The following is a 12,209-nucleotide window of genomic DNA, read 5'->3' as shown; positions in this document are numbered from 1 at the left end:
ACTAGCCCTCCCACAAGCCAGACATTAAACACACCAATCCCTATAAAATTCAGTACCTTGTATTTATAGCCTCCTATAGCTATGCTTTCTAGACTTTCCTCCGTCCTGTGAAATCCCCAATTAGAAAACTCTCCTTAATGATCACTTGGATAAAAAAAATTCCCAAGCCTCTTTTCTTCCTTACATGCCCCACTATTCTATCAGACTGTTGTAGTATCCTTGTGCACAGCTCTTACAAAAATACTATTGTCATAGAGGAAGTGACAGGTCTCCCATGAAATAAGTCACTGATTTCTGCCTTCCTTGGGACCCTCTCATCACTGCTCCACGCTGCAGGTGAGGGGGGGAAGATGGGGAGGCGTAAATGCTGCTGTGAAGCAATGGAACACAGGGTCGGTCCTAATGTGGACCGCTTACTTGATACAGAGTGTGACTGCAGACAAGGGAGATTGTGCAAAAAAGACTACATCCCAATTCCTCATATTTTCACTTCTTATCAGGGAGCATATAAGTGTGCTCTTGGAGGGTCATTACATTTTTTTTAAGCTTAAACATAACACAGAAATTGGTACAGACAGTTCTCTAACAGATTTTCAAAAAGACTGAGAAACGTATAAAAACAGGGTTCCATGTCAGAAAAGAATCCTGGATCACGGAGGTCAGATATATAATTAGAACCAGCGATCCAAATACATTATACAAACGTTGCTTTGTGGAAGAAAGTTTGCAAACATTTCCCACATGAAAGAGAACTGCCTGCCCTAAAACACCATAACATGTCATAATTCCACCTTAAGCAATACAGTATGAAAGGGGCTATTTTTAGCTTTTCCATGGTTGTTATGGCAACCACCTCCTGGCTCCAGCTGTACAAAATGTTTATAATTCCAGGGAAGTGGAAAGAGCAAGTTTCCTCTATAACGTAATTATGCACTTTCTACTTGTATGATAATAATACCTTAGTTTGATTATAGGGACTTGTTTAGTGATAGTCAGCTGGCCCTAGGCTATAGTTCTAGAGAGTTTGGAGAATCGCATACATCAGAAGTAGAATCAGTGAAAGGGGAAAAACCCACAACAACAAAGAACCCTGCTGTTCCTCAATGGAGATACGAAACCTACGGACGGTAACCAACCATAGTTATGCCATTTGGGGATGGTAAAAAGGGCAGGCTATAAACAAATCACTTGTAATACGTAAGTAAGAATGCTTTCAGGTGATCTGTGAACTCGGAGTCTTTCTTCTTGGGCACACGGCTAACGACATTTCTGGCCTCCCTTGCAGTTAGCTGTAGCCTGTGACTGAGTTCTAGACAATGGGATGAGGGCAGAAGTGAGGGACACCACTTTTAGGCCTGGCCCATGAAACCACCCATAAAATCATCCTTCCCCTCTCTTCTCTCATCTGCTGGCTGGATGCAGATGTTTCTGCAGAGAATCGCAAGGCCCAAGAGAAGAGTGGACCCCCTCACCCCAGATGGAAGGAGCCTGAGATCCCTGGATGACTGGGTAGAGCAGAGCCCCGATCACTGATCCACACCAGACTGTGACATGAGGGGAAAATCAACCTTTAGAGTGTTAAGCCACTGAGATTCTGGGGTGGTCTGTTATAGCAGTTAGCCTGCCTTGACTAATATAACGAGTAACTCCTTTAACTCAAGCAGACATAGCTGTTCCTTCTCTTATCCAAAAGTACCGATTCATAAAACCCACTTACATTTCTGACTAGTTCTTAGCAGGTGCCACAATCACCCCTGTGACATCAGTTTCAATACCTAGCCTATGATGGCTTTCTACCAGATCATTTCGCAACCCCCGTGTAAAATCAATTTGATTTCTTACAGGCAAGGATCCAATTCATCTTCTGTATGATAAACTTTACTCACTGAATGCCTGTTGAAACAGATGGATCCTTTCCTTTGCATTCTTTGTCTTTATCTAAGGCTCCAGCTACAACTGTGATCGTGGCTGCTAGGTCTACAGAGAGAGGTGTGAGCACCTTGTGCCTGTATCATTTACTAACTGATTACGTAGCCTCATGGCACTCAGTTTCTTTGGATCTCACTTTTTATGTCAAATGAGGGGGGGTTGGTCTCAATTAAAGTACTGAAATTCTCTGACTCTTTGAATCTAATTCTTCCTGGTCATAACCAATATCTCTTTTGATATGATTTTTACCAACACACTTAAAAATTCCTTTTACAGTACCTCTGTGGTATATAAATTTCTTCTTTAACGGATGGAATGTACTACCCTGAATTAATACTGTGTCACTTGCAGATATCCAAACTAGAATTAAGTTGATGACCCAAACTTCATCCCTCTTGAGTTCTACTCTGTCTGCCCTAATTCTCTGTAATCTTCTAGGATTCTGGTCTGGTTTGACCACCATCACTTCCATACCTGACCATCAGGGGCACACTCCCACTGTAGCCATCAATAAGTAGTTTAAAGGTTTTAAAGGGGAATTTTACTAAAATAAAGCAATTAAAATATACAAAACCACATGTAAAATGCATTACAAAGAAAGAGCCTTGCTACAAAGTAGCTGCAAAACAAAATGGATTCCTAACTTCAGTGTCCTTATTTGCATGATGGTGGGAGGCTATCAAAGTTAAATGAGCAAACATATATCAAGTTCTCATCCAACACCTGGCACATAACATGGAATCAATAAACACGAGCTGTACACCCTGCCTAAAGCTGGTCATGGAGGTTTCTTCACAGAAGTAGGGTCCCTGGGTCTCCCCTTTGCAAAGCTGTGACTCCTTTGGATCTCTTCCAAACTCAAAGCTATTTTGCAGAGGAAGGATGACTGTGAAGCCCTAAATTTAGCATATGACCAAGCAAACCCAGCTCTTTGCAACAGGTTTTCTTGGAAAGCTTAGCCATCACTCAGGCTTCTCTAAGGGAGGAACAGAGCTTAATTACCATCTGACACTTCACGCTATTTCAAATGTAAGGACTTAGCAACACATTTCTCAATAAAAATGAAGACATCTAGCATATCCTAGTGGAATCCCATTCAAACTGGAACACAGCTGGGGCTAGAGGACACAGCCTCTTCCTCCAAGGGCAAGGGTGGGGGCTGACATCTCATAATCACCTTCTAACATGCCCAAGTCCCTCATACATCCATTCTCCTAGTAAGAACAGAAAACACCAGAGGATGGATGGGGTCTCGCTGCATGAAAGTCCACTGATTTGGGCTGTGAGAGCATAAAGCTTTAGGAAGGCATTCCCGGGAATATCCTAGCAACTCCATCCGCCCCCTCAGAACAGCAGGCAATTGAGTTAGTGATGGTGACTCAAGCAGATTTTTTAATCCTGATGTAAAGGAACCACACAACCCTGGAGAGGGAAATAAAAAGGGAATCGAGTGGAAAAGGCCTCCACCACCAGATGACTCATGCTCGACCGTGTGACTCGCCTGGCACATTACTCTGTCACTAAGACATGGAGGAGAGGTTCATTAGTCACTTTAATGAATTTTTCAAAGTAAGGATTCTCCCTATAAATAATCATGAGCTCTGTTGCTCTAGTGTTTGTGTGTGAGCTTATGACTCACCTTTCTACCATGCCAGGCAGTACCAACCATGTCATCTGCAAAAGAGAAAAACAAAACATCAGTGAGGATGCAGGCTACAGAGAGAGTGGAGAGAACTCACCCACACAAACAGGGAGGGAATCACGAAACCACTCGCCACTTCTACAGACAGCAGTTATTTGATATACTCTGTGTAATTTGCCTGTGGCAAGCGTGCTAAAAAGGAATCAGATGAAATTACTGGAGATAATACTGTAAATACTCTCAGTGAACTTGGCTAAAATTAGTCTTGCCTGAAATGTAATACTGACATGCAGATCTTCAAATAATTAAGGCTTTATGGTGAAATCTATGTCTCCCAAAATACATTCTCAGAAAAGGACATATGTTATCACAAGAAATATCCTGCATACCAAACTTACTTAAGCTTTTTAATCTCAAGAGATCAAATAACCTTTTCCTATCAAAAAAGCCTTTAGAAGAATGCCATAAAGTGACATGTTGGCAAGTATTAGGTCTATCTTCACATTTATTTCTCTTGTTGCTCAAGCTAACTGTGAGTAAAACGCATCCTTAAAGAAAGTTAAAGTTATCTGTCATCTCAAATAACCAACAATGAAAAAAAGGACACCAGCATTTTAATTTTTTTATTTTTATTTTTGGCCGCACTGCACGGCATGCAGGATCTTAGCTCCCGGACTAGGGATAGAACCCACACCCCCTGCAGTGGAAGCATGGAGTCTTAACCACTGGACCGCCAGAAAATTCCATGGACACCCACATTTTTAAAGAACTTCATAGTTGTTGACTAAATACATATACTATGACGAGAGAAAGTACTTCTAAACTCTGTTTTAAGATATTATTAACTAAGGAAAGTTAAGACATCCACTGGCTTAGTCAAGGTCACGTCATAGTTAAGTACTGAGGTTGGAGTATGAACTCTGGACTCCTGAATATCATCAGTTCTCTAAGAAACAAATGCTGTTTTGTTACAGAAAAGTTTGCAGGCATGCCAACCATAGGAATTTTATGCTTTCTATCTTTTTTTTTTTTTAAGCTTTCTATCTTGAATAATGTCTTAATTAAAACAGCATCCTGACGAGCAGAGAATTTTTTCCTAGAAACATTTTGAAGAAAGAAAACGCATCCAGACTTTACCAACGTAGAATCTGCTCTGGAGTACTCCCAACCCAGATATCAACCTTGGGGCCATTGCATACATTTCTCCAGGAAGAACACGAATTCAAACTGACACTGCATCATAAAAGGTAGACTAACACACTGCCAACTTCTAAACAGACGAAGTGGTGTCTTCAAAGCCTAGGGGAATCATTTCAACAGAAGTATCTAGATTTGGTCAAATCTTCCAGATGAAAAAAGGAGAGACCGTAAGAAAGAGTTTGGCCTGAAGCATCCCCTATCTCCCTCCTTCTTACATATAAGTCTGCGCTTGCGTTTTTTGGGGTTTTTTTGTTTGTTTTTGCCTGCGCCACACTGCACGCGGGATCTTAGGTCCCCAACCAGGGATGGAACCCGTGCCCCCTGCAGTGGAATCGCGAAGTCTTAAGCATTGGACCGCCAGGGAAGTCCCTCTATGCTTCTCATATTAAACTCATCTTCATAGAAGGATGGGGCAAAGAATGCCATCTGTCCCTCAACATTCATTCTTTCCTTAATATAACAACTGAATTTTCAGTTGGATATGCCGGCCATAAAAACTGTACTTTCTGCATTCTCTCTCACAGTGCATGTGGCCCTATAACTATGTTCTATCTGATAAGATGACAAGTAACACATGCAATTTCTTGGTCATGCCCTTAAAGGAGGAAAAAAATACATGTCCTCCTCTGTGCCTGTTCCTCCTCTTGATGGCTAGAAAGTAGATGTGATGGAAGGAGCTAAAGCAGCCATCCTAGACCCCAAGGTGAAACCATGTGCTAATGGTGGCAGAGCAGTGAGATAAAAAGAGGCAGGATCTCTAATGATTGTGGAGCTCTTATGCCAAACATTGCTTACCCACCTAGCCTTTTATCTGACAGAGAAATAAATTTCTATTTTACTTAAGCCATTACTAAACCTCTGCTACAGCAGCCAAACCAATATTCTAACTGACATAACTGACCTTGTGAATTGTTAAAGACCAACCAGTGTTAACATTTTATGACTTAACAGAGAAACAATCCCCAAAGCAAACTCAATCAGAAATTATGCTGACAGCCCAAATGGCTTCAATATTTTATAGTTTGTTAAAACACGACCCTATTTCTTCGCTCTTCTAGGTCTGCTTGACTCAAGTCAGAATGTGCCCGCTCAGCCTCAGACCAAACGGTATGGAACTGGGCTTCCCTGGTGGCACAGTGGTTAAGAATCCACCTGCCAATTCAGGGGACACAGGTTCAAGCCCTGGTCCGGGAAGATCCCGCATGCCATGGAGCAACTAAGCCTGTGCGCCACAACTACTGAGCCCATGAGCCACAACTACTGAAGCCCGCGCGCCTAGAGCCCCTGCTCCGCAACAAGAGAAGCCACCACAATGAGAAGCCTGTGCACCGCAACTAGAGAAAGCCTGCGCATAGCAACGAAGACCCAACGCAGCCAAAAATAAAAAAGACAAAACAAACCCCCCCCAAAAAAACTGTATGGAACCAAGTCAAAGAAAAAGCTGAAAAGGCTGAGTTCAAAGTTTATCCTTTCAACGCAGTCAGCTCTTCTCTTTTCAGATTAAATAACAACTCTTCAAATCGGCTTACATGTTTCCTAAGATTTATGTTTTTACAGGAGTATAGGAATCGCTCCACATGTAGCAATAGCTGCTGAATGTTTAAGGCAATGTGGTATGTACTCAGGCCAAAGAGCTAATCCTAGCCCTTCCACTCCTAGCCATGTGACCTCGAGTTTGCTTCTTATCCTCCTCTGAAGTCCTCTTATCCTTTATGTATTAAATGAAGAAGGCATCTACATCACAGCTTATTATATTCTGAATTTCATATAAGGTGATGTACATAACGGACCTAGCACAGAGCGCACCACGGAGTAAGCCCCTGAAAGAGAATTATGTCCCTTATTGCCAGCGTGCACTCTTCTTTCAGGACACAGCACCACTAAGTATCTAGGCCTCCCTTAACTATGTTGTGCCCAACACAGTTGAGAGCCAAAAACAGTGACACATTTTGAGGTCATCCAATTCAACTCACCACACAGAAATTTCTGGACAGTTCCAGCAATATTTTAAAGTGCCTCAACTGGGAGCTTCTTAGGGTAAAAGAACTGTTCTAAAATTAGAGTGCCATGATGATTTCAAGATTGTGTAAATTTACTAAAAACCATTCAACTATACGCTTAAAATGGATGAATTTTATAGAGTATATAAACTATCCCTCGATAAAGCTTTTTTTTTAAAGAAAATCTCAATAAGCATATGGATAAGAATTAAAGAACTGGATTCACAAAATACATTTGATGTTACTTTATCAGACGCAGGAAATAAAAGAGCTCTCAAAATGCTCTATGCATATCAACTCATGGCCTGGAGCAATGCGAAGTAATAAACAGGCATTCTTCCATTCAGTAGAAGACATGTTAGTTACTTGAATCAGGGTTGGGTGATGGGAGCTCACGACTGAGCAGGAGAACAGATATTTATATAAATAAATCATTACACGACAATGCTATGAGTGGGACAACAGGAGTAAGGACAGAGGGCACCAACGCTTAGGAGAGGGACTAGTTACGACTGGGGAAACAGGTAGAGCTTCACAGATTACGGTTCAGTTAAGTTCTGAAAGAATAAATAAGAGTTCACTAGGCAGAAAAAAAATTCTAATCAAGGGAATAGAATGCAAAAATGCGAACAGCTGCAGGAAATTACAATATGCTATTAGAATTAATGCATTTAAAAAACCTTTTTGTTGAATGGATGAAATATACAAAGAAGTAAAAATATGTGCATCCTATTATATACGTCATGCAGTGTGCATATCATACGTCACGGACAGCTTCCCATGCTAGTATTACAAGCAGATGTACATCAGGCATGGTAACAGTTGTGGAGGATTTTCTTTGTAAGGATAGATTATATGCATTCTTAGCTGTATCTGAAAACATTTTTTTATTTAGTACATTTCATCAGGGGACCATAATGCTTACCTAATGTATTATAAAGAGGTCCCCAAGCATTTTGTGAAAAGAAGCTATTATGCAGTTCCCCGAAGTCCGGAGATCACTAGAAACAGGATGAGGAAGGAGAAGACTGACAATAAAAATGTTCTCACCTAGGGGTAGGTGTGTGTGTGTGTGTGTGTGTGTGTGTTTGCTTGTGCATGTGTATGCGTGTACGCACGCACAAGCGCATTTGCAGTAAGGAAATGAGACTTGTTAAGTGCAAAGTAGCTAAGTAGAGTTGACAGGGGTAGCCACTAACTGTTCAGCTTTCCTACACAAAAGGAGAGAAGGGATGGGATTTGTAGGCACTGATCAATCCGGAGAACTACCAGGAAAGTCTACAAGATCTGCTGATGGATTCCTTTATTCTGACCAGGGATCTCAGTACCATTTGAATATTTAATAAGCAGTCATGCAGAGTTTTAAAGTTTAACTCAGGTTTTCCCCCAAGATGTACATTTACACATTATATATTATGTACACATAAATACAGTCCAATAAGAAATATCACCTTAAGCTGGGATATTAAGGAAATACAAATGCACACATTGGGAGCTGTTTTTCCCTTACACTGCGCATGTCATATATTAAATGTCTCCTTTCTGAATGGCAAAGATTATACAGGAAATGATCAGAGACAAAATAAAACCCCATAAGATATGATCTGACTTACAAAATTATATCAACAGCATGCTAAACATTAAATCAGTCTTGATGGTCATCAGTGTGTGGACATCTTCAAAATATAGTCTTTTTTCTCCCCATTTCATTGAGATATAATTGACATATAACTTTTTATTAGTTTAAGGTATATAACATAATGATATATGTATATATTGTGAAACGATTACCACAATAAGTTTAGTTAACATCAAAAATATGGAACACCTCACAAATCTGCATGTCATCCTTGTACAGGGCCATGCTGATCTTCTCTGTATCGTTCCAATTCTAGTATATGTGCTGCTGAAGTGAGAACTAAAATATATTCTTTATACAGGTGAATTAAAACTCAAGAAGTTTTAATAACTTAACCCAAAGGAAGAAGCAGTGTTTTCAGTACCTGGCTATTAAAGGGCCAGAAACACTTGGTGGAATGCTCAATGACCAAATGATTCATCAGCAAAAACAGAAATCCACTCATGAAAAAGTTATATTCTTTTGCATTGTTCATTGGTTTCTCCTCTTAAATTCTGACTCTACATTATTTCTCCTTGCCATAAAATAGACCATCTTCTCGGATCTATCAAATATAGCAACACTGAAAAGCCTAAGAAGAGTTAACCTGAAATCTGCCAGCTTTTATAAAATTGGTTAATGCCTTTATTTATACTTAAATTATCTTTCCTTCTACTCAGAATACATGTCATAATAAATTCAATTTCAAGCCTTCTTTATCTGGGTATGTGTATACAAGTAACTCAATATTCTGTGTATAAGTAGAGAGGCTTCACTACGTTAACATCAAATTAAATTCTCTTTAACATCAAGTTTTACATAGGATATTTAAATTAAGCTATTAGTATTCTCATTTTACTTTATATGCATCGATTGGTATCTTGATATCTGGTTATTTACAACATACACCAAGTGTTTCTGTGAAATCTCACTATCTATCTGAACTCCATCTCACAGCTTACAGGCTGTTTCTGGAGTTAACTCAATATGTTTATTTTAGGCCATCTGCAGGTGATAATTGCTGTACTAGGAAAATGTTTGTTCCTCTTAAGATACCGCTAAAATAAGGTTACCATAACTTGTAAGTTCAGTGGTTGAGAATATTAGAAAAATAGTAGTAAACATGACTTCTACACTTGTTTTCTCCTATGTTGAGGCTGTTTCCAAAAGTATACAGCAAACAATTTGAATTTAATTCTTTCCTAAGAAGTAGATTAAAGTCCTGTAATAGTACCTCTACAACAATGGGAGCTTTAAATTCTTGCAGAAGAAAAAAAACAAATGTTTCCTCTATATATATACTTTTTAGTGACGGTTTCATCAATCCTTACCACAAAAAAGTCCTAGATGTCTAAAATCAAAGGGAGAAACGTCACTATATGTTATCTCATACCAAGATATCACATCACTTTGTATGCAAGCTGGCCATAGAGTATACACATATACAAAGATAAATGAGTCTTCACCAACAATAGCTCAATATACAATTTCTCTTGGGGACACCACATATTCTACTCAAGAGTGAAACATTTACTGGTATTTACTGCCACAAGTACGTATATCCTGGTTGGGAAACAAATAAGAGGCTGATTTACTTCATACAAAATCAAAATCAGTATTATTAGATCATTCAGTTGAGATAACCTGACTCAAAAATGCATTGGCTTGATGAATTGGGAGATTGGGATTGACCTATATACACTAATATGTATAAAATGGATAACTAATAAGAACCTGCTGTACAAAAAAATAAATAAAATTTTTTTAAAAATGCATTGGCTGGCCTAGAAAATCCTTGAAGACATTATACTAAAATGTATCCATCATAGTATTCTGAAATATTTCTCATATTTTTGGCAACTGTTTGCATTGCTTTTGTAATTAGAAGAGCACCCACAATCAGTGTCATTTCTAAAAGAAACTAACATGAATAAATTTTTTTTCTTTTCATTTCTCTGGCATCAGTAATCAAGAGTTTGTAGAAGGAACCTTATTTTATACTCAAAAGCCAATCCGAGTTTCCCACTTTTTAGTTTGGTATGAAAACTGGTAACACAAGCAAATTATGCAAATTACGCAATTATTTCACAAGCAAATAATTTCTTTTTACAAGCAAATTATTTTTTTTAAGATTTATGTTTTCAAATATTATAGGTGTACAATTGACCAAAACAATGTAAGTATAATCTAAACGTTGATAGTTATTACAATAAAAGTACAATTTTATGAGGAATACATTTTTTTTCTTTTTTTATATCATGTAACCTCTGGCGTTTGGTCATTTTTTTGGAGAGAACAGTATAGAGAAAACACTGTTGTATAGTGCTCAAAAAGATAACTAAAAACCCAAGTGAAACGATTAAAATTCAAGATACTTTAGTAAAATAAGAAAACAAATACTGACACCTGTATCACCATTATATATAAATAGGAAGTGTAACAACTTGCTCTAGAATCTGGGCAAAGCCCCAGGAATCCAAGCTATTAGTACAAATAATTAGGACACCACAAATAGCCACTTTGTCCACTTCTGCCCTGCCCTCTACCCCAGAGAAACCTGCTTGGAGTAAACAGGATCTGAATTCAAGCAACTGAAAAATGAACCCACACAAATTAGAAGGAAACAGATGCAAATGCCTTAAGCAAATTTTCAACTGGAATCATTAGCAGTAATTTTTAAAATCACAGTATAATAGCGAAAAGAATTACATAAAGTAACAACGATGTTACACAATGCCTCTTTTGGAGAAATGAGGTGGTAACTCCACTGAAGTCACACTAGAATGACACAGCACACATTTCCTTTGACAAACGGTATAATTTGAGCTCTGTGGTACCAAAAATACAACTTAATTAGAAATTCTTAGAATCTCACCTGTATGGCTAACAGAATACTTACTGCGCAGGGGGTGAAAAGCTTAATGAGATAAAGTTTTTAGAGTGCTTTGAGATCTCTGAGCATTGTTTGGTTTTCTTCTCTATTAATGTTTAGGTCTTTGTGGAAGTTATGAGCCCTCCTTGCCATTTCCCCTCACCCCATATTACTTAACCTGAAATTCAGCCCCACGCCATAAAAAACTTTTCCTTTTATAATAAATTCTGGTTTGATTTTGTTAAAATAATTACCAAAAGAAAAAGAAAAGAACTTTCCAGAACAGAGAACTGAATGCCAATTAATTATAATGAAACTAAAGCCATAATTTATAAACTCTAAACAAAAAGAACACACATACCATCACATACTGTTTTTCTAAGTTTAGCATTTTATAAAATGCTAAGAGTTTCTATTACTTACGTTTTCCCCAAATAAGCTGACTTCTCCAAAAGTGACAGATTTAGGTAGGAGAAAGTAATTCCTAAAGTTCTCAAAGAGATTTTTACATTTTCACCCATTTATAAGGCATTTCTCCTATAAACTAGCTTTACTTGGAGCTGGAAAGAACCTTAGAACCAATCTCCAACTACTCCCTCAGTTTTTAAGATGAAAACTATGGAAAGAGTGGTTGTCATGTAGTTTGACAAACCCATCATTTTGTGGTTGTGCCTGAAGCAGCCCATTCCTATGAGACTCTAAGGGCTAAATGTGCCCCCAAATTTGGAAATGTTTAAGAGCTTAATGATAGCTGCTTTCAAGTGGATTAAAAGACTCTAAATATTAACTTGGAATGTCTTCGTTCTGAAAAGCCCTGGGTGGGGGCAGTGGTGAGGGTCATACTCTCCTTCCTACAGTTTATAAATTTCCTACTGTTGTTAACTTGAATTCTTGGGGCAGAGTCGGGGGGATAAATTCTCAGCATAATCCCTAAATTAAATACAACTA

The 12,209-nt window shown here is 38.5% G+C and overlaps 1 protein-coding gene and 1 non-coding gene across 2 annotated transcripts in view; both read right to left on the bottom strand.

Moving 5' to 3' along the window:
- The window catches only part of HSD17B12 (hydroxysteroid 17-beta dehydrogenase 12), a 165,562-nt gene that overhangs the window by 20,437 nt on the left and 132,916 nt on the right, over window positions 1–12,209 (bottom strand). The window contains exon 7 of the mRNA XM_068554437.1: window positions 3,569–3,603. Within this exon, the coding sequence (XP_068410538.1) occupies window positions 3,569–3,603 (35 nt within the window). The remainder of the gene's footprint in view (window positions 1–3,568; window positions 3,604–12,209) is intronic.
- On the bottom strand, window positions 8,585–8,690 carry LOC137772766 (U6 spliceosomal RNA). The gene has a single exon (XR_011075569.1). It is a non-coding gene; the product is annotated as a U6 spliceosomal RNA (small nuclear RNA).

The sequence above is a fragment of the Eschrichtius robustus genome, chromosome 11 (assembly GCF_028021215.1).
Source record: "Eschrichtius robustus isolate mEscRob2 chromosome 11, mEscRob2.pri, whole genome shotgun sequence".
In the NCBI taxonomy this organism is placed as follows: domain Eukaryota; kingdom Metazoa; phylum Chordata; class Mammalia; order Artiodactyla; family Eschrichtiidae; genus Eschrichtius; species Eschrichtius robustus.
This window is presented reverse-complemented; position numbering and strand designations above follow the sequence as displayed.